We start from the raw sequence: 24851 nt of genomic DNA on the forward strand, positions 1-24851 counted from the left end.
CCAATATAAATCTCTTTTTTTTAATAATAGAGTTTGGCATGTTACTTTTAAAATTAGATATATCAAGACACAGAATCGTGGGCACACATCATATACAGTACTTGACACTCAAAACCCCAGAGCAAACAAAACCGCGACCCGCTTTGCTCGACGTCGATTCGTTTACAGTAGATAGCGGGATCCAATAAAATGGTTTCCTGAAGGCAAATCAAGAGCTTGCTTTGAAGGGGATTAGTCTTTATCGGACTGGCTGACGATGACGGATGTAAGTGAGCGATAACTGAATTTCAATAAAGCAGCCGTGAATATCCATATCAAAGCAAGGACTTGAACGTACAGGAGATGTGGTTTGAAGACGGCAAATGCTATAAATCTTAATTCCATGCCGGAAAAGGGTGGATATTAAAGCAAAGCCTCGTCGAGTTGAGGATGATGATTGGTTAAAGAGCTGAATGAAGAAGGCCTGATTCCACCTGCCTGAGGGCCAGAGCTGCTCCTCGTGAAGAGGACACAAGGTCATCTCTCCTGGTGAGAAAACAAACGCTTTGTCCCAAATCCACACTAGCACACAGACCTGTTCCGTGTTTCAGCGTGTTTCTGGAAAAATGACAAAAAATACGCTATACCTCAAAATGCCAGCATGCATCATAAAATCACTTGTTTTTTTGAGTGTAGTGTTGATGGACACTGCAAGCCACTGAGATGGAGAAGCTATTCACAGCTGAAAAAAGTAAAACAAATGTAATTTGATAAAGTTTCATAAAGGATTTAAAGGTAAAATAGAATAATGGTTGTGGATGATGGTGAGATGGCTCCCATGACAGCAGTAAATCCTCAAAAAATATTCCTCCTTGGTAGTTTGGTACTTTTTGTCCCTGATGTACTGTGGCTTGGATTTTTACCTCATTTGTACAATATGCCACACAAAAAAAATTGTATTTGACATTAGCAGTACTTTTGTCATACATTGGTGCATTGTATTATTTGTACAAATGGTCAAGTACTTGTGTACTTAACTTCCCAAAAACTGCCAGACTGAGAAGTACTGTGAGGATATAATGCACTTATTCATAGGTTTCCTTTTTGAGAGACTCTCCACTACATTTTAGAGAAATATTATACTTTTCACTCCACCGCATGTATCTGATGGCTGTAGTTTCTACTAACAGATTATGATAAAAAGAATAATAATTTATTCCAAAATGACAACACACATACACACACTGGTCTTAGCTGATGAGCCACTTCTGACATTAGCGAGATTCTCGATCTGAGAAAAAGTCGTTATCATTATAGGTGGTTTATTAGTCACGTCAATCTTATTTATACAGCCCAATATTACAAATCACAAGTTTGCCTCAAGTGGCTTCACAATCTGTACAGCATATGACACCCTCTGTCCTTAGACCCTCTAAAAACTCACCAAATTCTAGTGTATATAGTATGGACTTGGGACACAGTGAAGAAGCCTATGATAACAGGTTCGTATGCCTAACGAGCATTAGATAGCATAGGCCTCTGCTCTTATGTGGCTTGTGATAACAGCTTTTGGAGTTATATCACAACGACACACACACGGCAGTTACAGTTATGATATAAAGGAGGTTATAGAGGGAAATGCCTCGAGCGCGTCTGTGTACGTTGAGTTAGTTTCCTGCCAAAAGTCTCTGGCAGCATAGACTTTGTTAACAGCCCCTGCTAAATGTTTAGCAGAACTTGGCTGGTGGCTGGTGTTAATTTCCCACCCTTGTGGCGACACAGAGACACAAAGACGATTAATATGCATGTCAGATCTGCAGCAGGTTTGTGTTTTGCGAGTTTGGTTGTGGGGGAAGACCCATGTTGTACACGAGCTCAGGATTTGTCTTGGGCAAAATGTTATGCGAGGTAAGGAGCGAGGGATTTTGCAAATGATCATAAGAAGCAATAAGCGTCGGGCGGATGAGGTGGCTCAACATAGCTTTGTTTTTTTTTCTTTTTGTTTGGCACAGTCGTAGCCCGCGTCAGTGCAATGCAGAAAGCAAGCAGATCCCCGAGCAGCAACACACAACCGAGCTGAGCGAGAAACACGACGCTACCTCTGAGAACATGCTCCCTGCTCGTATCCCTGCCAGTGTAAAATAAATTCTTTAATACGTTGAATGACGAGCCAGCTCCATTGTCTAATTAGCTATTAATGACATTGCCGCCGCTGTGGAAGGCTTCGCACAGCCGGATTTATGTAACATTACTGAATGATAATTCTCAAAGCTCTGGAGAACATGCTAATCCGCTGTATAATTCATCACTGCACAAGCCTTCTTCTTCAGTCAGCTGATCAGTATTCATACGGTTTGGCATTAGTTTTTGGCATTTCAGTGCTGTTGAACTGCAGCTACATTCATGTCTCATTTCTTTCTACATTCAGCTTCAATCTGCCCCGTTGTCTTAATAACTGCTGTGTTATCAGAAGAGAGGTTAGAGGACGATTGCTCGGCTGCTCGTTGGTTGTGGTTGCTGCTGTACATCAGTGAAGCGTCTTTTTGGAATCTGTCAAGCCTTTTGTTTCACAGCATAGAGATACAAGTATGAAAAAAATAACAATTGTCTTGTCTATTTGCACTGATGTCCCCGGGGAAAGAGGCAAAGCAGTCAACGGTTACATATCACGTTCTAACTATGGCATAAAAACCCAAACAATCAAGACGAAATGTCACATATGTAGGCAGCAATGGTAGAAATCAGCATCTGCAGAGCAATAAAATACAACATACTTCACGGATTTAAGTACAAGCCTTTTTTTCTCCTAGTAAACTATAAAATGCAAGCCTAATATGCACTTCCACTTAGCTTCATCTGCCCTTGTGATAATGTAAGTATTGTATGTTTCTTTACTGAAATTGCTATAGCGTAACACCTTGTTCACATCTTGTTCATCTAATGACATGCCGCCAACACAGAATTAGCAAAAAGGTCACTGCTGTTTCACATAACTTTCAACCACCATCTCTCCACGATCAATCAAAATATCCAGAATCATATTTGTTATTGATTGATAGAGATTAATTTAATCATTTCATGGTTTCAGGTTTCATGTTGAAAGTTTCTCGGGGCTGTAACTGCTAACATTAAGTAACTTTTTTCCAAAGGAGCTGTAGGCGATGTTGTGTTTTTCACATCCTGTGAGAGCGAGTGTTTTGTTTCTGATGCTCTGGGGAGGAGGAAAGACGATGGCATGTACAAAGAAAAACAACGGACAAAGCTGTGAACAAGGCGTAATAACGATGTCTGATACCATCTGATAAAAAGATGCAAGAAACTGCCTCGTCTGAGGAGGAGGTGCTGAGACACAGTGATGTTCGAGAATGAGCTCTTGCCCATCCGCCTACTTCCTGTCAAAAAAGCTGACACTTCCTCCCAGCGATGTTGTTACACTCAGCTGCACTAATTATAGCGCCAAGTCCAACTGAGTCTGCAGTATTCTGCCTCATCTGCAAAATTGTGCTTAGGAGTTTATGTCCCAGAAGTGTTAAGGCTTTTTAAATCTCAATACCAGACATTTTTCTAAGTACTAATGAGCTATACCGATGAAGTTCAACAAGATGAATGAGTAGATGTAAGAGCGGTATTAAAGGTTTATATATTCACAAATAAGCACAATCAAGTCAATTTTCAAAATAAGTAGAGAAATGGTAAAAAGAATTGGCCTGGTATTGGTGTTTTTTTTGCCCAACTCATACGATATGTTTATCTTTTTGAGTCAGAGAGGAAAGGTTTGCAAAGCAGCTAATTATGGTTGAATCTAGATCATACTCACACAACATGCCAATTCATGGACAATAACTCCTAATACTTTAGTCTGAATGTTAATGTATGTATTTTCCACTTCTGATCTTATTAAGACAGCTGCAGCTGTAGATATGTTACTTTAAGCTAAAAATACAGAATTGAATCCCTCATTTCTGGAATCTTTCTCTAAAAATATATTTAGAAAAAGGTGAATTTTCATCGTCCAACCCAACCACGTACGTCAGTGCTCTGCGAACCTAACCTCCTGACAGTGGCTCCTTGTCTTTCCTGTCATCGGGAGCCAGTAAGGATGAGGGGTTAGCATTAGTGTTAGCTGCAGTTAATGAAGCCACAGGGTAGCCACGGCGAGCAGGAGCGATGGCCCCAAGGTGGAGGCCAGGGAGGCGGCCAGGAACCTGCCGTTGTTCACCAGCCTGAAGGAGATAACCTCCACTTTGAATCCATCCTCGGTGGCCATGCAGCGGAAGACGCCTTCCTTCAGGGGTGTGTCAACAGCCGGCCCCAGGACACAGAAGTCCCCTGAGAAGAGGCAGGGGTAGTTCTTGATGAAGTTGTCCTTCTCCCAGCAGTAGGTGGCATGGAAGGAGCGCACGGGGCAAGGGAGAAAGACAGTGGTGTTGGACTGCACAAAAACTTCCCTGGGGGAGGTCCGACGCTGCTTCAGAGCTGCCGGGACAAAGAAATGCATTTTAAGTTTCTTGTTTAGCTGGACAACAAGAAGAACTAAGTAGTTACGCTACTGAGGATGAACAGAAATCACTGATCACGAGAATGTTATTTTGTGGTCTTTCTTTAGGATTAAAAACTTAACTGTTTAGTGATGTCGACATAAGCTGTGAAGACAGTGCTCCTCTGTACTCTGTACTTATCACCACAAATGGCACAGAAAAAGGAAACACCAGTCACAGCAGGCATAAATCTGACGTATTTGTCCATGTAACTTGTATTTTTACATTATATAAGAAAGAAACAGTCTAATTTTACATCTTTCCTTATAAGGCTGCACTATAATACTACAAAGGCCAACAAGCTGCACTGCAATAAAAAACAATGCTGCTCCTTTATTTTATGTCTTCTACATGGATCAGAAGGGATGAGGGTGATAGGAGCTGTAGCTTAAGCCTCACTCTTTCTTACATCATCACACAGTGCTGAGTTAGAAAAACACTGTATGTGTGATGTAGCCAACAAATGGATATACCTTTTGTAGGGTTCTGATTGTAATATGAGTCAGCCGGATTAAAGGTTTCATATTGTAGAGAGTGAGATTTCCATGTCTGCTCTGATTATAAAGCAGCTCTAGATGCTGTATAAATACTGTGAAAGTATCAAAAAGCTCAGTCCACGGAGAAACACACAGGGCCCATATTCAGACACTGTGCCTTTAAACGAGCCGTCAGGACTTCAGTAAGGTTGTGATGTCACAACTAGCCACGCCCCCCAGCAGGTCATCTCCTCCAATCACAGCACACCAGCTTAGTTATTCAGCCGCTCTTCAAGTCTTTGGAGGTTGTTCAGTTTGTCTAAGACGGCTTGTTTCAGACAGACGGTGAACTGAGCTGCACAAAGGGCCAGTAGAAGATAAAGAAGCACTTTTTCAAGCTGTGAATCATGCAAAGCTACTCTAGTGGAGTCCCAGAATAAAAATATAGAGCTGCAATGAGCATGATATAGGACCTTTAAAAAGTCAGCTGGAGATGGATTTGTTATTTAGCCAGCTAATAAAATCTGTGACGGTCGCCAACTAAAAATTATCTTAATCTTTGGAAAATTAAACATTAAGTGGGATTTTGTTTGAGAATCCATGTGTTGTTGTTTTTTTAACTCTAAAATAGAATAATATAGAAGAAAGATGATGAAGCATAGTGTATGAAACTTGGAAGTGTTTTGTATAATTCCTTCTAAGATATCAGTTAATGATTAAAAGTCATTGCTTTAAGTATTATGTCCAGGAAAACTGATCAAAGCGTGTGACTGTATCCACAGGCAGGACATGTGGCACCACTGACATAAGTGGAAATGAACGCTATGTTAAGACCAGATCAGTTAGGGAGATAGCCTTCCCTTCAGAGGGGAGTAATTGTCATGATTATTCGAGGTTATAACTGGGTTTTGAGCTTTGAAACAGGGCAAGCCATGATATAAAAAAAAATCTCTCCCTGTGGGTTTTTGGACTCTGTTCAATTATATGATAATCATCTTTTTACTGTAGCTGCTCAGAAAGGTTCCTATTTTGGTTTAATTAAGATACCGAGAGAGTGGGAGAGAGCAGATAAGGGCTCACCAGCGGCTTCCCCACAAACCGAGGAGTTCGAATGGTCCAGATTCTGAACAAGTGTCCTGTGGAAAATAATAGAGAGGACAAATTAGCAGCATTAAATAGTTTCACAAATGGCTCATAAGCCTCCACATCAACCTACTGTTACTCACAAATTAAAACAAGCAGAGACGGCGGGCTAATGGCTAATAAGCGCCCTCTCCTCTCTTGTCGGCTCATGTAAAAAAAGACAATGGCTCTGCAGCAGTGACATCATATTTAATCGTACCCGGTCGTGACGTTGTATCCAGGCGGGATGGGGACGCACTTCCTCCTGGCCCTGTCCCAGCCGCAGTACGGATCCCGGGAAAGGATGCACTCCCTGCATGTGTCGCCATAGCGACCGCAGTCAGCCAGCGGCAGTCGCTGGACCTCCATCACTGTACCAACATACAGATGTCCCTACGGAGGAAAAGATGCAATAGATTGTCTCTTATTGCTGGAATAAATCAGCCAGTGTTGTATCCCAAATGTGTGTTCTTTTTAGGGCAGCAGGGCCTCAGAAACAGCTTTCAAACCAGCCTTCAAGACAGTAAAACCTCGAATGAGGAATTTCTATATGGATGACACATTAGATGTCATGAAGATATTTAATATCCTATAAAAGCCGATATAATCGCAAGGGGAAGATTAAACAGCCTCATCCACCCTAATAAATGTGATCATTTATATATTCAGACATTGGCAACATTTTGAATTTTGTAGAAATTTCATAATAAAAAATTAACAATTAATTACCATGAGAACATTTTTACTCAGCGAGAAATGTGAAATGTAAAATTTTATATTTTTCAGATCTTCCAAATATCAGTTATGTCTTTTTTCTTTGTAAAAAAAAAGACCTTGAATGAAACCAAATTATTAATTATCAATCCACCAAAATGTAGTTTAATTTGAAATGATGCAGAGCAGATGATAGCGATGTAGTGACTATCTGACCACCTGGAGGATGAACTGTTTCAGATTTCACTCTAACAACGAATTCTGAACAAACGCTAAACATTATAAATCACATTTCTTCCCTTCCCCCTTTTCGCCTCTGATTGAGCCTACGATCTACAGCTACAGTATAATTAATCTTCCTTACATGTCTGCAGGGGGGCTTGCAGCCTCTCCCAGATATATTATTTACAGTGAAAGCAGGAATGCAGCTGAAATCACCCTGTACCAGTGTGTGTGTACCAGTGTACCATTATTCCTCATACCCTTTGGGAGTCGATGGCCATGTTTAGAACGGGGCCCTCATTGTGAAACAGAGAGTACTGAGATATGATGAAGACCCCCTCGCTGGTGTGAAGAACTTTGAGAACTTTGCCTTGTTCTGTAGAAATAAAGAGGGAGAAGAGGCTGTAAATCACAGGTCTGCCAGTGCAAACACACAGAAAAAGAGACAAACATCCTCATATGTCATATGTTAAAATGTGTGTATTCTGTTTTTCTCCTTTTTTTTTGCCTGAGTTGCGGCCCTTGTTGTGATGTCCAAAGTGTTTTATAAATATATGGATTTGACTTGGACAGCTTCCTCTCTTAAGGGAGGCTGGAGGGCCAAAGGGCATTTGTGAAGGCAGAGCTGCTCTGGAAAGAGAAATAGAGTAACTGTACTTGTTTAACCTCAATGGATGCAGCCAAATACTACAGTACCGGCTACAATAAAGGAAGACTTTTACTCAGGCTGCTAATGGTAGGGTGAAGTCAAGAGGCTGAGCTCTGTTGAACTCCTTGAATACATTCAGCAGAGGAAATCCAGTAACCTTTGGATTCTGGGTCAATTTTGAATCAATTACAGAACTTCAGTGCCAAGTTTTGTATTCAAAGGATCTTTTCCATAGCAACAATTCAATAATATTTTATTTATATAGCGCCAAATCATAACAAGTTACCTCGGGGCACTTTTCATATAGAGCAGGTCTAGTATTAGGTCTAATATTAACAGCAACAGCAGATGAGTCCCGTTTGAGATACCAAACTGACGGAAAAAGTGATTTCCCATAAACTCAAAAGTTTAATCATTTGTTGCCACTGGCTGTAACGTGACCCTATAGTATGAAGCCTGAATTAAAAAATAACAAATAACCAGGGGCCCCAGAACTTCAGGGGCCTATTGCATGCCAACTGGTTTGTGCTAGTTTAATAAAAAACATGTCTGCGAATATGCACCACTAGAGCACAATATCAACTGACATGAGCAAGGCCTCAAGGCGGGTCCCCCTTTATTGGGGTCAAAATGCAGTCTCAAGACCTTCATTATTACAGTTCTGTGCTCACATGTTGCTAATTTCAAAATTAATTTGTGTTTAATCAAATTACCACCCAGCAAACCTCAGGCCAGTTAGAAAAAACGCACGTACATGTACAAGCACAGACACGGAACAGGAGACGGTTAATGAGAAATTTCAGGAAGGGCAGTGAGGTCTTCACTGCTGATAGACAGAGGGTGGATACTCATCATTTATTGAAGCGTGATAAGGGTTATTTGCAGATGTTTACATCAAGATTACAGGAGATTAATAGGTTCCCTGTGCCCTATTTCAGATGATTTTGTTCATGCAAACATGACATTATCCACAAGACAAAAAAAGACCAGACCAAACTGCAGCGCCCTTTCAGCCTAGCTAATGGGAATGTTCCTGCAACGACTAAACTCCCTTTGTTCAGTTTTGCACTGTTGGTCACTAGTGCTGTCTTGCACGCAGCTTGAGTTTGAAAATGGAGGAGTCGTTGTAGCTGTGAGCCCCCACTCTGTTCTGTGCAGTAGATTATTACACTAGCAGACAGCCAAGTGCAGCATCACTCTCACCGACTGTTTACAGTCTCATGCCCGGCTCGATATTTCTTTATTGCCTTGTACCTTTTTGGTGCTGAGTGTGGGGACATTTGATTGGACTGAAAGCTGATGAAAATGTTCTTCTACCCTTACTATTTGCACTCCCTAACTCGCTGCCTCCAGACGACTGCTCCTTGCTTTCAAATAATTACTGGACAGATTTAAAGGCTCCCTGCAGAAAGACGTTCTCTTGTTTTGTCTAAGATTATTTTACCTTCCCCACTGTGAAAATGTGATTACAGTGATACCTTTTTATCTAACATCTTCATTTCCTGAACGCTCCCTCCATGAGGCACTTTCTCATTTGTAATTAGGCAGGCGGGTTCTTGCTGTCACTTAGACTTTCTTTTGTCTTGAAACTGTCTTTTTCATAAACTTCAAATGTTTTCTTTCCTCTGAAGTCAAAGATAACGTTCCCCAATTTTATTCAGTTTATTCTCATATGATTCTTTAATCCTGTCTACAGCTATTTTCAGCTCTTTTATCAAAACAGTGTATCAGCACAAAAATAGCAGCAAGACATTCTGAGGGGAAACAGGGTGACAATGCTGAACTCCTGCTGCATCTGCTGAGAGAATCTGTTTTTTAGTTTTATTTATCCAGGGAGAGTTTGCTGAGCGCAGATCTTCTTTTACAGTAAACACCTTGCTTACCTTTTTACATCTATACAATAACACACACTTACTTTCTAAAAGCTTTGCCAAGGGGGGGCTGCTAACAGGGTCTGTTTCCCTTCTCTCTAAGGTGCAACCTCTACACATTAACACTGAGTTACAGTAATTTACTTCCCCATCTCATATTTTTCCCAGCCGGGCGCCACCTTGGTCTGCCTCTCTAACCTTTAAGCTTCTGAATGTCACACAGTGTGAAAAGAAAATAGCTTCTGATCTCAAACATAAAGTCAACTTGAAACAAGTGTATGGCTCTGACATTTCTCCCATCCCCGGGGGGAGCTTTCTGCTGTATCGCCTCCATGACTGAAATGGTCCAAGCAGCTTTACTTCTTCTGGTGGTCAATCTGTCAGTGAGCTACAGAAGGAAAAGAAATCTTTTACTACCGCCCGGCCTTTTGTTTCCAACAGCTCCATTTCCAACAGTCGCCAGCCTCGGAGGCTAACTGCTCCAGTGTTGCCTTTGTCCTTTGCTGCTTTTTTTCTAAGTGACTCTTTAGGGGCCTGACACAACACGCTCACAGTCAGACGTCTCGGGGCTGTTGAACTTCAGTGGCCAGCTGTAGATTTTACAATGTGTCCAGATCTAGCTGGGACTTGTCAGCAGAGCTAACTGACTTGCGGTTCGGCTTAGGGAATCAGTGAGTTCACCCATTAAGGTCTCTCCTGAGTTGTCACCTTTTGACTTTTCTTTCTTCTTCCACAAGCCAAACACCACAGGCTGAGACATCAGACATATTGGACTTCCTCTCAATCTGTATTCTGAGCATATAACAAAAATGCTTCAGCAGATCAGTGGCAGGAAGGTAGCTACACTAGTCTTTCCATGATGTTTTTCTTTAGGAATACAGACTATTAAGTAATGATTCCCACTCAAGCAGGCACAGAAAACCAATGCATTTTGGCTGGCTATAATCTGTAATCTTAGCAGTGTGGTAATTTACAACAGAGAATGGTCCAATATCAGTGCTCTTTGTGGTGATAGGCTCACACAGAATCTCTTCCAGTGACCAAAAACTCCAAACTCTAAAACAAAATCACTTTGCCTCGGCCATGGCGTAGTCTAAACTGCCTTTGGACCAGGTCTTGAACTGCCCCAGACTCGACTCCGATTTTAAATACAGTGCTGTCTCTAGACTCTGAACTCCAGCTGTGTCCATGGCTGTAGAATCAGCTGGACGTAAGAAAAAAACATGGAGAAAAGACTTAAAATACCAACCATTAACTGGGACATCAAACCCCAGCATGTTTGGAGGAGGACATTTATCACCACAAACAAGATGCCACAGCTCCTCTTGAGTGTTGTCTACAGAAGTCAGGTCACAATCAGTTGAATAATCAAAGAACTACAACTTTCGATTTAAAATTAACTGAATGTTTTTTTGAGGAAACGCGAGGCATGGACAATACAATACCTTGAGTCTGTTAAATGAGTATGAAAGTGTTTTGCAGTGGATATTCTCGTCTGCCGTGTCTTCAAGATGACAGATATTGAAGTAGCTGGTTATTATATGCATAAATCCTGCTGAATTATTTGCTGGCTGGTGATCAAAAGACAGAGAAATTCACTTTGTCAAATCCTGCAGCGTTCTGTCAGCCAGCATCTTACAGGAGAAGTCCCACCGAGACTAGTTAGACAGATTTAAAACTCAGAGTGTACGGTAAGCTATTTAGCTAATTAGCACCATGTAAACTGCATGGCACCGCCCTGTCAGTTTCCTCTAGGTCAACATTTTAAAGTGAATTCCTTTGCAAATACGTCTCTTTACCAGACGACTGTGGCTAGAACAAACAAGATGTGTGCCTCTACGGGTGGAGAAATTAGATGAGAGAGAATTAGATGAGTAATGTTCTTTCATAACAGCCACCATCAAGGTGCCCTTGTGCATGGCCCCCACAGTCTAGTCCCTCTACTTGAGCTTAAGTGTTGAGCGGCCAAAGAGAGTTTGCTTTGATCATCCGAGGCCGAGACAAACAAGATAGGGGACCCACTCATAAATAATCTGCTGCGTAGGTAAGAAACTCCACAGGTCACCTTTAATAAACGATTTTCAAAACTGAATCAAGTACATTTCTAAGGGGCTCTTATATCTGATGTTTTGGTGTTTAATTTACAAACGGAATACGTTTATTTTCTTTGCATGTCATGACTGCTACTTGTCATTGTTTTCTTTAATACGGAACTAAGGTCTATTATGTAGTGTTGTTTTTGTGAGTGTCTATGCTGATACTGTGCATGTTCACGCTTGCACACAGGTCCCTCTTGAAAAAGAGATATTGACCTCAATGAGACCACCTGTTTAAATGAACGATCAGCTAACTCTGTGTCTGTCTATCTTCACCCCGCTCTATTTATTTATCTCTTCCGTTCGCAGTTCTCATTTCATCATCTCTTTAAATTAGCGGCGTGCCACCGAAAAATGAAATGAGGTCCAAGCCATGGAGCAGCAAATAGAATCAAAGGGGAGGAGACATGATGAGGAAAATGGCTGCCATAATCTGCACACTGACCGGGTAAATACATTTGGTTTAGCTTTTGGATTTATGCGTGTGTCACATATTGGCCTGCTTTGCATCTACAGCAAAGTTCAATATAGAGCAGCGTTAAATAGATTGGGTGTGAATTCAGGCTTTAACTGGTCTCTGACACAGGGAGGCTGATCTCATCCCCTTCATCTATTGTTTGAATATGAGTGATATTTGCTCAGCCGTTGCTTTTTCTTGGACAAAGATTAACTATGCGGTTTGTGTCTCTGAGCTCGTTTGTGTGAAGGATATTTATTGGAATTTCCATCACCAGGGAAGACTAATGTCCCAGAGCTACCCAAAATGCATCTGCTTCGATTTCACTGTCACTGGTCCGGAGGTGGACTCTGGCTCGCCACTTCAACTCTTCTATTGGTTTAAACTGCTCTAATGCAACTATCCATTATGAGGAGCTGTCTGTCTGTCTGCCTCACTCACTAAAGATTGGATTATTTCAAGATGAGAGCCTCTCTCCATCAGTTGTAGCGCTACAAGAGCATCTTTGTAATCACTGTAATTATGCAGATTGATGAGCTTGACTTGTCAGAAGCCTGTGAATATTTATAGCTGGTGCCCTGAAGTGAAGGTGATGCAATATTGAACAGGAGCAAAAAAAAAAAAGGGACGCGATCAAGCCGGAATTCAGAAAAGATCAGAGGAGTCAAAGCCGTGTGCGTTTCTTTTCACAAAACACAGGAGCAGAAATATTCAGGAGCGACGGCCAACGCCATGTTCTCGAAAATACAAAAAAACAGGAAACGTTCAGTCAGTGTGGAACAGCAGATCTCCAGTACAACCTGTTCCTCTGGCCTCAGATACCAGTGCGACTCAAACTGCTCCAGTTTCTTTTTAGGCCACCACAGAGACCCATGGCTGTTCATAGCTCTCCATCCTTTCCTTCCTATTACTGACACAGTTAGTAAAGCCCACAGCGAGAGGCCATCATCCTGTCTCTTTTAACACATAGTTGTTTTCCATGTGCTATTAATAGAACCAACCCAGAAAAGCCTGATGAATGACAAGCACCTATCCACTGCAGGAGCGAGAAATTGGGCTCAGAAAGATGAGAGTCGCTCATCCTTCTGTGAACTTCAGCGTGGTGAGACGCTCATACACACATGAGTATATGACTTGTGATGGTTGCCATAGTAATCTCCCCGAGGCACAAGGCAATTTTTGGAGTAACTGCTATGGGCAACAGCAGCGCCTCAGCATTGCTGCTTTGATCAAATAGAAACAGTCGTGTGAAGGCCGGAAGTCGTTTGAATAGATTTGAACGGAATAGATTTTGACCTTGTGTCAATTTTCAACTATCTTTAAGCTTGAATTAAGAATTTAAGCGTATCCTCCAGCTTTTAAGTTGTTTTTTTTTTTTGCACAGTATAAGAGCATTAATCAAATGCCTGTGATGTTTTTATGATTATTTTTCTTATCCTGCTGGGCCGTAAGTGTTGCCCTGCTGAACTGGTATAACCTTGGGTTCACATGCACTTATATATAAGTGTAGGGTGGCAGAGAAATTAGGATGTTCCCCCTCTCTATGCGTTCTTGTTGCCAAAATAACAAACCATTAGAAACAAAGCGGGTGCTGGGACATGAGTCCTTTAACTCTTAGATCTGGGATTAAGGCAACAGTGCTACAATGGAGTCCATCGGGGGCGGAAACACCATCAGACAGGTTGTAAACAAGTGCTCTCATGTAACTCACTATTTTTATATGAACAATGAATCAGATGACTGTGTTTTGTTAAAGTGGTCTCTTGAGCTCATAGTTTTGGTTTTCAGAACATTTGATGTCTGGTTCAGTCCCACTTCTCTCGTCAACACCATTTCCAGCAGCTATTCTAAGCAAAAAAAAAAACACACTACCTGCACAGCACCAAAAGGCAGACAGACCAAGTTAGCGACTTGATGACGATAATAAACATCTAGGAGCTAAAGAGCCAGATATTCTTTTCAACCCAGACCTTGTCGACCATTGTTCCAGGGTCTGATTTTTGGAGGAGACCAAACCAGAGCTAAAAAAACAAACACAAATCCATTGGGATGAAGATGTTGTTCTGTGTCTCCTGGACGTGTTTATAGGTTATTGTTTGTTTTAAGGCTTTTATACGGCATGGCTATATGTCTGCCAGCTTGTTTAGGAGTCCGTCTGCCCTGTAGTGTACCAAAATGATTAATGCGGCTTCCCCATGCACCCTTCCAACACCTGACCCTAAAGCAGTTGTTTGCAGTTGTGCGCTAACAACAAGAACAGTGATTGGTCAGCTTGGGCTGCTTTTATTTCTTTCCTACAAGTTTCTAAGTCCAGTAGAGATTGTTGAGTGTGAAGACAACATGAGGCGAGCTGAAAAAAGGCTCAGTTATCTGCTGCTTTTCTGTGGAGCAACGTTCACCACGATCACCGCTCTCCATCACAGTGAACAACTGCGTGGACTCGTCCAGTATTCGATAATGAAACAGAAAGAGGGCGCTGCTGCTACATAAGACACATGCACATAAACACACACACACCTGTTCCGAGGTACAGGACGCTGTAGTGCTCGTCATTGACCGCCAGAACAATGTCCGCCACAGTGTGTGCGATTTGGTCATCTGTGGGCAGGTCCAGTGGAGCCACACCGACAGGCCGGATCACATCCTCAATTTCCGGGTGGTATCTGATCACCCCGAGGTTCTTGATGTCGTTGTGACCTCCTGCTGTCGAGTTTTTGCGGACACACTAAGAGCAGAAGTGATGTAATCGATTCAGACAAGGCTGGGCTCTTGAATAAACAAAATGCCCTCGGACAAAGAGTTCGAAATGGCTTATCTTTTATTAATTCATGCCTTTCAAAAACAGCCCTTCAATCTTTTCACCTCTGAAATAAAGGCTGACTCATGCAATTGCACTTTTTTTTTTTTTCAGATTGGTGTGACAATAATAAAAAAAAAAATCTCTTTTTCTTACCATCCCAGGGCGATTGCCGATGAACGGACTGCTGTAGCCCTTCAGTTTAGATGTGGAGAAGGCCTGGTCAATATCTTCGATGGAGTAAGCACAGATCACTGTTCTGCCCCTGAGCGAAGGCAGAGAGAAACGTAATTACATCCACAATAAAAGCAGGGAAAGTGGTTATGAGGGACATGTAGGGACAGAGCTTGAAATCCTCAGCCAACCCAGAGGCCTAAAACAGTGAATATCTATAATCCCTGACTCGTTCTAGGGCAGTGGACCACTTAGAGCGAACTCATGTCTACTTGCTATCCCTTGTCAGCAGCTGAACAGGTCTAATATTTGTGATCAGTTAAATTAAAGAGATTTTTGGGCCAACTGTTGTGTTTTTTTTAATTCCTTTCACTTTAATACTTCTTGGGGTTTACGGCGGTGTACTTCTTATGGGCGCTGTTAATGTTTCACTGGTGATACATTGTTCAGTCCAATGTTTAGTATTGTAAACTGTCACCTACAAATAGATCAAATTTAGAAATGAGTTTTGTCAGGACAATTAATGTTAGTCCTTCCTGCACTCAGATGTTTAATTCTTTTTCAGTGAACAAAGCGACGCAACTTCACAACATGAGAAAAATACAGAAATGAGAATCTGTCAAAATGAGTTTCACCTGTATGATACTGTCGCTGAGCTGTAAACTTGCAATACAAATGTTTACCTCAGTGTGCGCTGCAGTTTGAAAACTTAATGGTAATTAGAAAAGTGAGTCAGTATTTCTTTTGGTAAACAATTACAACGTCTTGACAAATGACTCCACAATCTGTTCTGTACTCGTATCATCAGACGTGCGACAGCTGATATCGCAAACTTTGTGAACAAATATGTTTTTCCAAAAATCGGACAGAATGAGAAACTTGTGTGGGTGTGTATTGTGTGTCTGTGTGTGTGTGTGTGTGTGTGTCAGGAGGTAATGCTGGTATGTGGTGTGTACTGCTGTGTGGGTGGATGAGTGTCAGTTACTGTGTTCTACTTTTATTGTGTTATTGCATTATGTGCATGTTGTGTGAACCTGACAGACCCAACAGATTTTCTGAATTTCTGAGTCAATATTAAGTCTGACTTAAATCAATATTGAGCCCTGGATTATGTTTGGTTATATCGTGTATACTCCATGGTTATACTGTACAGTAGTTTACAACCTTACTTATTTTACTCCTTTGAATTCCTCAATACTACAATTATACATCCTCAACTGTGGTATTAGGTATAAAAGGTGTGTGTAGTGTAGGAGCCATAATATATATTGTCAACTGAATGATGTGTCAGGTCTCACTGTGTAAATCTCTGTTTTGGGCAGGTGTTCCACCCGGAAGAGAAACAGTTTTTGACCGCAGGTGCAGCAGTAGCTACTCGTGGTCTGAGTTTTACTGTTTACTTGTTTACTGCCAAAAACATGTTCCAGTTTAATGGGCAGTACGACGTGTACAAAGAAGAATAAATGAGCTGAGTGTTCGTAGGTTTGCCTCGGACTTTGATTGATCAGACACGGTAAAGAGCGTGTCTGTCACCTGTGGCGTGTTAGCTTAGCCCCTGCAATAAGTGTATACTGTCCAAAGGCAACACATACGCATGTGGTTTGTATGGGAGGGCGTTTCTGACAGTGACAGCATGCGGTACAGGTATTACACCATACTGTGTCGAAACGTGTGAAGACACCACAACTGAACAAGCGATAAATTGTTATGTTTCCAATCAGGTTTCATCTGCAGTCACAGATGTTAATATTAAAATATTAAAATTAAATTAAACTGTGATATCAAAGCAATATGTTCCAGCTCACCATGCGTTGGAAAACAGGCCGTACATGACCCCGGCCCTCTTGTCCTGCGCTGTCAGCACCACCGCCTGCTTCATGTTGTTGTACTGCTGCTGAGTGTTTCCTGCACCGCACATCACCCGGGCCTTCATGAAGGTGGTCCATGAGTCTGCCAGCAGGGCTTTGATGCCCCCTTCATCCACCTGGAAATAGCGTAAAATATGGCGGCCAGTTTTCCCAAATTGATTTTGAATTTTACTCTGTGTTCCCTGCCAAGATGTGACGCTGACCCCGACCCAGAACACCAGGGCTCCCTTTCCCTCCCTTATAACGATAATAAAGCCTTTGCTTGTTCTAACTCTGAGCATTCAGTAGACGGATTGGTCCAAGATGTGTGCAGCCTGGCTTTGCACAAAGACTGTAGGCGGGTGGAACAGCTATTCCTCCAGCAATTCAAAAGCTGGCCTATTTGCACATTGTGTATTTAGCAAAATAGGAAACAAGCCAGAGTAGTTTAACAAGGAGCTAGCATACAAATGAATGAACTGCTGGACTCTGCTGGAGAGATTGGTCAAAGATGTGTTTAATTTAACTTGATACAAAAACTGGTAGCATATAAAGCCTTTCTCAACTCTAGGTCCCTTCCAAGAACTCCAAAGCTGTCTTATTTACACAATGTCTTGTTTATTTTACATGTACGAAACACAGAAAATAAACATTGTGGATTAGCAAGAAGTTAGCATACACTTTGGAGAGATCGGTCCAGGACCGGTTAACCTCTAGTCTTCATTGTGATGAGCTGACTTTGCACTATTTCCTAACTCTTAAGAAATACCAGGTGATTCTTGGATTTCTCAGAGGCTAACAAATCCTGGACCTTTCTCTACTTACAGGAATAGTTTGAAATTCTGGGAAATAATTTGCTTTCTTGTCAAGACAAGTTAGACAAGACCAATATCACTTTCATGTCTGAAGGGTAAATATGAAGCTACAGCCAGCAGCTAATTAGCTTAGCTTAGCAGAAAGACTGGAAAGAGGGGGGAACAGTTACTGTAGACTCGCTCCGTCCAAAGGCAATAAAATGCACCTACCAGCAGCTCTAAAGCTAACGAATTAACACGTGAACAGCGATGAAAAAGAAAAAGATGTTCACATTTAACTCCTGGTGAGAGCACAAAGACGTTTGAGTTCGGAAGTGTAACACAATGTTGGAATATTCCTTTAATTAGCAAAAATAATTAGCATTATATGAACCATGAAAGTATAGTTTTCTGCTCTTATTTATCTTTTGATTTGGGTGACTTTATCTGAGATTAATTGTCAAGATGAATTCAGAAGGTAAGTCATGAATCACACAGGGCAGCAGGCGTTTTGCCTTTGACATCTGATTGGGAAACACCTGCTTTGGTATCACTGACTGGAAAGTGTTTACAAGTTTTTATTCAGAGAAGTGAAGCAGCAGTTAAACTGTACAAAATGTTTCTAAATCTACGTGCACCTAACGTGTTTAGAGTTTAGAGTATTTTCTACTGTCTACTTTACATGTTCTAACCGATAGTAGTACTTCATCATTTGGTTAGGTTGCATCTTCACTCAGCACATTTGGGATTTGTTCGAACTTTGAAGCATTCAATTCTTTAGTTCAAACCAGCGGTTTTTCTTGTCAAAGCACGTACAGAGTCTCCAGGCATCTAAAAATTATTCAAATGAAACAATCTGAGGAGGGCAAAGAACTCTTTGATTGCACAGCTCACAATGATGAGAGTTGCGAGAGTAGAAAAATGTTGGGAACCACCAGTTTAGAATCATGCAAAGACCTGGATTTATCCCACATATAAGTGAGATTTTTACCGTGCAGATTCGGCCAATGCGAGCCCTGTAAGGCTCCTCGTCCACTCTGGCTGTCTTGTTGATCTCACTGAAGAAGAAGTAGATCTCCTCCTTGAACTTTAGTGAAGACGGGATTATGGCTGCACCGGCAAACTGCGGATCTGGTGATGAGATTTAAGCATGTCCATTGAGATATATTCAAGTCTTGTGGGTCAAACAATATCATCTTCCAGTGTAGTCTTAATTTATGGTTACATTACTGTTATAAGGACATATTGCTAATATTAAACTCTGTGAGAATTGTGAGAATCAACAGGAGTGTAAATGGCTGCTCTCAGTGGATATGTTTCTGCTTTGCAATATTACTGCTGTAAATAACGTGACTTAAACCATAAACACAGTGACAGCCAATACACCTACATGTTATTTTTCCCATGGGAATGACAGTGGGTGATTTAGAGAGAGCACCACCCACCATCTCCATATTCATTAGTCTAAACCTGTTCGGTTTCTGCTTGACTCCCCTCCTCCTACTCACTCAGCAGCCAAATGTTCTCCGTCTTCAGGAGTTTCTGGGAGCCAAACGTTCGCCGGATCGAGCCGGCGTGACCCGCCACCGACGACATAGCAGAATACAGACTCCCATCTGAGACAGCGAGGAAAAAAAGACGGAGAGAGGAGAGGGTGAACGGTGGGTAAAAAAAGAAAAGGCACTAGGTTCAGAGGGAGAGGAAGAGAGGCTGGAGCGACACAGAAGTGGAGTGACTGAAGCTTGAGGAGAGGAAGATACAGGGAGAAAACATTAAACACAGAGAGGGAGAGCGAAGACAGAAAAAAGGAGGCCCAAGAGACCAAAGACGGAATAAAAACGGGAGGAGAGCAAGAGCAAAGAAGACATGAAGGCAGAATGGCCGACTGCATCACCATATTGTTATAACCCCACTTACAGCTCTGTCTCCATAGCAATGCAGAGGGGAAGCATTTGAAATCGTGGCTGTAGCATCTTAATTAGGACAAATCGTTATTAGAATGCTGCTCAACTCAAGCGAAGGGCCGGCTCGTTGCTTCAACAATTGATCGATTCATCTCGAAGAGCATCCTGCAGCGCAAACTAACCTCTCAGTAATTTCTGAGTGTCTCTACAAACAATCCGTCCGCACTAGAAGGTTTAACAGAGAGACAATTTGTCCGTCCCTCAGCATGCACTGTGACTACTGAAAGGTTGGTTTAATTTGAAACATCTCTATTTAGTCAATGGTAGCTTGCTGTTCTCGATAATCACACAATTAGGAGTTCCATTCCCTGTGGAGAGGTGCAACGCACTGAAGTCCTATGTGGTGACCTTGTGAAATTGATGAATTACACCCCTAACAATTGCCTTTTATTCAGTCCAACTGAGCTTTATTTGCAAAACACAACATTTTATTAGCAGATCTGTATTTACATAAAATTACAGGGGGTCATTTTTGCCAGTATAGATGCACTATCACACGTGATATAACCTTTCTCACCATCGCTGAGTGGCAAAACGAACCAACTGTGGCTGCTTTGAATAAGGAGACCTGTGATGCTGGAGGGAAAACAATAAAACTCTTGAAAAGATTGGCGCTGACCAATGATTGGTACGATGCACCAACTGAGGCTGCTGAAATACGTATGTATGTACCTCGACACTGGGGAGGTAATGGAAGTAAACAAAACCTGCAGGGCATCTACACACATACATATGTCTGATCCTACTTCAGAGAATTTGTTACCTGATCAAAACCACCAGGACTTCAAAGGATATTTTGGTTTTTATTATGTTTCATTCTAAAAAGAATTTGCCTGGTTAGTTTCCACCGCTCAGCCCTACCATCTTTTCTCTTTAGCGTCCAGGAGTCAGTTGAACAACAGCTCCATTTTTATAAATGTTTTCCATGATTTCTTCCATGTGAATGCACAGTGGCAGATGGCTGACTTTTGTGTGTTGGGCACTCAGGGTGGTGTGACCCCCCTGCTGATGCTACACTCAACAAATTGCATATATGATCTGCTCACGAACCCTGTGTTGTTGGCTCTTCCTAAAGTTTCTTCTTTTATTTTTTTTCCTGTTAAAGTTTTTTGGGCGTGGGTGGGCATCAAGGGGGAACAAGACAGGGGGAGTTTTTCCGTATCTGAAACAACGGTCTAAGGATAGACAGTGTTTTATACTGGACAGCACTTTTATACTAGACAAATTTGTGATTTGGGGATAATTAAAAAAATGGATTTCACTTGACTTTGCAGTAACACTTTAACGTTTCCAGTTCTCTTTGCAGCTAGATACTGTAGGTAGACCAAGACTATGAACACTGATAGATAAAGACTTCAACTGTGTAGTCAACTGCATCCCTCATTCAACAGCCATTTATTTACTTTAGTGAGGTTTCTTTCATTTTAAAATTGATATCAAGGTTATTCAACTCACACAGAAGAAGCGTTTGTGACTCAGAAATGATTTTCCTGAGTTTAATTTGAAGAATTGTGTGATGTACAAAATGAAAACACACATACAAGCTAGCCCAACATTTACTCTAAACACAGGAGAAAGAAACACAGTAGAAGTATGTTTCTCATTGCAAAAATTGATTGACCAATTAGCATGGAGAGTTATTTTCAGTAATAGATCTTAATAGAGTACACGTTTCGGCCGAGTACTACACGATCTATTAAAATCGACAGACGTGTCTATCTTGTAGAGGATTGGCTTTTTAAAATATTGTCAGGCACTTTTGATAAAAGCATCTACTCATTTGCATATTATGAATACAGAGTGATAATAAGAGACAGATTGCTCCTGGGAGCCCGGGACTCACAAGTGTCGCTCTGCTGCTCCCGACTCAAATGAGAAAAGTTAATATAAAGAGTTGAAGATGGCTTTGTTCCAAAATAAGACATTTGGAAAAAGTGACACCTTTGGGGGGAAAGGAAGGTTAGGCTTTTAAAGTGAGACTTAAATCAGGAAAAACTGCTCCATTCTTTAACTCACCCCAATTACCTCATTTGTTACTTCCTTAAGTAATGATTACTTTGAGTCTTTCTATTTGGGCCTCGTCATACCAGCATTTTATGACGGCAAAATCTTCAATTATTTTGAGTGGAATAATCCTGATCAGAGGCTTTCCTTGTGACAACTGAGCTAAACTTGAACTTTGACATGCTAGTCCAAAATAGAAGAGAAAAGCTTCCAGTTCTGATCAACAAATCTCCCAAACTACACCACAAAATATGTTGTTTGTAATTTCCTTCCCCACATAAGAGACTCATGTAAGTGTTGTCTGATCTGACGCCCCTGTCAGTAGCACATCGTTTGTTGATGGCTTCAAAAACCATCACAAATCACTGCTACAAAAAAGGTAGGTACAAAAACCAACTTAGCTAGGGTTAAGAGGGATCATGGTGGTGTTTAAATGTCTACAGTTAAGGTTAGGGAAGTATTGCAGTTTGGGTTAATATAACTTCTTTGTTAAGTTTAGAGAATTGAGGCGCTATATAATGCTACTGACATCTTTGCCAGTAAACAAATATTTGTTTGCATTTTTACAAACCAGTTTGATAGTTAGTGTCTTCCTTTGCTGATCCTGAACCTTGAATAATCTGTAATTCTGTTTTTGTAAGGTTTTATTCTTTCTACTCCCAGTGAGGGAGGTCTGCTTACAGGAGTAAGTGTGTTTTGTGTTTGTTACCTGCGGGCAAGCTGATGGACCTCTGGGAAGGGTAGGGTGGTGAGATGTCAGAGGCCGACGCTATCTGCCCGTTGCCCTGGACGTCAGTCAGCACAGTGTCATTTACCTGCAGCGAGGTGGAGGAGACATTTGAGCCTGGAGGAGGTTTAAACTCATTCCTGGCATGCATCATTATGTTTTATACATCTTACAGTTTACTGTCTCAAGACCCAAAACTCAGAGTTATCCTTTTGCCGCCAGACAGGGTTTAGGAAATTTCAACTTATCCGTGGGGGCACACATTCATTACTGAGTGAAAACATCGTCCATAACAATACATAGCTCTGCCTTCATCTAACCAGCAGAAGAAATAAGTGAGCAAATAAATAAATGCTAATTACAATCAGTCTTGAGACTGTTTAGACTTGAGGACCAGCTCCTAAGAATACATAATAATAATAATAATAATACTATAACAGCATTTCAAGGAATTTGTATGATGAAACTCTTACCAGCATCCAGCACCTGGGGCTTCCAGCATTTGTTCCACATACTATGATTGTGTCGTTTACTTTCTGAATAACGGTGATGAAATTATCACACTCCAGCTGCGAGAGAAAGAGGCAGTAAATGAGAGGAACAAAGGCAGAAAATGAGGCAGAAGCAAGCGGGAAAGGGAGAGAAGTACACAGATTGTGAAAGGGATTAAAGATGCAGAGAGGGTGCAGAAACAGAGGGACAAAAGAGGGAAAAACAGTGTAGAATTTGTGAAAAGGTGATTAGAGAGAAAGAAAAAACAGCACAAAGGGAGAGAGAAAACAAGAGAGAGACCAAGGGATCGAGAAAAACAAACAGAGGAAGAGAGGAAGGTGGAATCGAGGGATAGAGAATCAAAGCGAGTGTACAACACCAAACAGATTACGAGAGAAAAAGCGGATTGCTCAGAGAGAGCGGTTTAAGAAAAATTGGAGGCGATCCATGCTCTGAACATTTTTGGCAGACAGCACACGGGAGGCTTAGCCCTGCAGTACAGCACTGCAATACTCCATATGCAACGCTTGTTCATTAAGTACAGAAAATGGACTACTAAGATATTACTGGATGGAAGATGAAAATGAACGCAGAGTGCAACCTTAAGGGGCAAATGTTGAGTCAACATTGTTGTCTTTTGTAAAAGCAATGCTTTTTTAGAAAACAATCATGTCACAAATTCTGATAGAATCTGATAGTTTAGTGAAAACTGGAGATGGAGGAAGTACATCACAAAGTCTAAAAAACAGGGCCAGAGCTTGTGTAAGTGTGTGTAGGTTGATATGTAGGCGGACGGGTGGGCGGACGGGTAGGCTGGGTAATTTGTTTGTTAGTGTATGCAAGTTTGTAAGTTTTTACTTTGTGTACTTATGTTCTTGAGAGAAATAGCTTGAGTTTGGGTATGTTTGCTGAGTGATTTTGCGTGGTCCACACTAAAATCTAGGACTGAGGTTTAAATTAGGTTCGGGCTAGACGACAGATGAGTTTGTGTTGTTGTAGACATGCCTTACTGGGACCAATAACTGATGTCAACCTCAAACCGCCCTCTTCTTCAGTAGCTTCATTTGTGATCAGGCTAATGCTGGTCTCAAATTCTTGTGATGCATCACGTTGTGTTGTTTTACTGCACTGCTTGGCAAGAAACTCTCAACACTGCAAACAAACAATGCTCATTGGAATACCAGCCTAGTGTCCCCAGGAATTACATCCATATTTAATGATTCTGTGCCTCTTGATTCATGTCCAAAGCCAACATCCATTGCCAATGTAGGAAGTAGACGCGAGGCAGTAAGTAAAGGCGGGGAGGTTGGGGTGGTGTGCAGGCATGTAACATGTCAGACTTTCATGCAGGAGATCAGAGTTTACATCACAGAGCTGCCTTTCATCGACTGTAACCTCAATCTTTCCCTAAACTTTAACAAATGTTTTAATTGCTTAACAGCAACTGTCCCCTAACATTAACCTTGACCGTACCATGGCTGCCAAGCGCCAATATTGTGCAAAGCAAGAAACGTTGGCATTGACATAAAAATGGGTGAACAGCTGTTGTTTTAAAAGGATACTGCAGTGATTAGATTTAATAATTTAACAGTTGAGAGACTTGAGAGAGACTCATTTTAAAGTCCAGTGCTTTTGGAGCCAAGTAAGTCAAACGAAGTAACCTGAATACTTTTCTCAGACTTAACAAAGGTCCTCTCAAGCCCCAGAGGACATTATACAACTGTTTTCACAAGCTGATTAGTACTCTGGGACTAGTAACTGATCTGTAAGTGTAAAATCGGCAGAGTGCCCCCTTTTAGTAAACTGCTCCACTGCTCGTCTCAACCTGAAAGCCCCCCCCCCCCGGTGAGAGTTGATGATTGGATCATTTAGGATGAGGCCTTGTAGGGTTAAAGTAAAGTTAAGATTAGCTTTAATTAACACTTTGT

General features: G+C 41.5%; 1 protein-coding gene across 1 annotated transcript in view; it reads right to left on the reverse strand.

The window, feature by feature from the left end:
* Window positions 1-4108: 4108 nt before the first annotated feature.
* LOC139290749 (semaphorin-7A) overlaps window positions 4109-24851 on the reverse strand; it is a 30961-nt gene continuing 10218 nt past the window's right edge. The window contains exons 4-14 of the mRNA XM_070912604.1: window positions 22905-23000; window positions 22414-22519; window positions 19245-19352; window positions 18728-18867; window positions 16901-17079; window positions 15078-15186; window positions 14642-14849; window positions 7312-7427; window positions 6336-6508; window positions 6074-6129; window positions 4109-4455 (exon numbers count right to left, since the gene is read on the reverse strand). Coding sequence (XP_070768705.1) covers window positions 4109-4455; window positions 6074-6129; window positions 6336-6508; window positions 7312-7427; window positions 14642-14849; window positions 15078-15186; window positions 16901-17079; window positions 18728-18867; window positions 19245-19352; window positions 22414-22519; window positions 22905-23000 — 1638 coding nt within the window. The remainder of the gene's footprint in view (window positions 4456-6073; window positions 6130-6335; window positions 6509-7311; window positions 7428-14641; window positions 14850-15077; window positions 15187-16900; window positions 17080-18727; window positions 18868-19244; window positions 19353-22413; window positions 22520-22904; window positions 23001-24851) is intronic.

This window comes from Enoplosus armatus, chromosome 9 (genome assembly GCF_043641665.1).
Source record: "Enoplosus armatus isolate fEnoArm2 chromosome 9, fEnoArm2.hap1, whole genome shotgun sequence".
NCBI classification, from domain to species: domain Eukaryota; kingdom Metazoa; phylum Chordata; class Actinopteri; order Centrarchiformes; family Enoplosidae; genus Enoplosus; species Enoplosus armatus.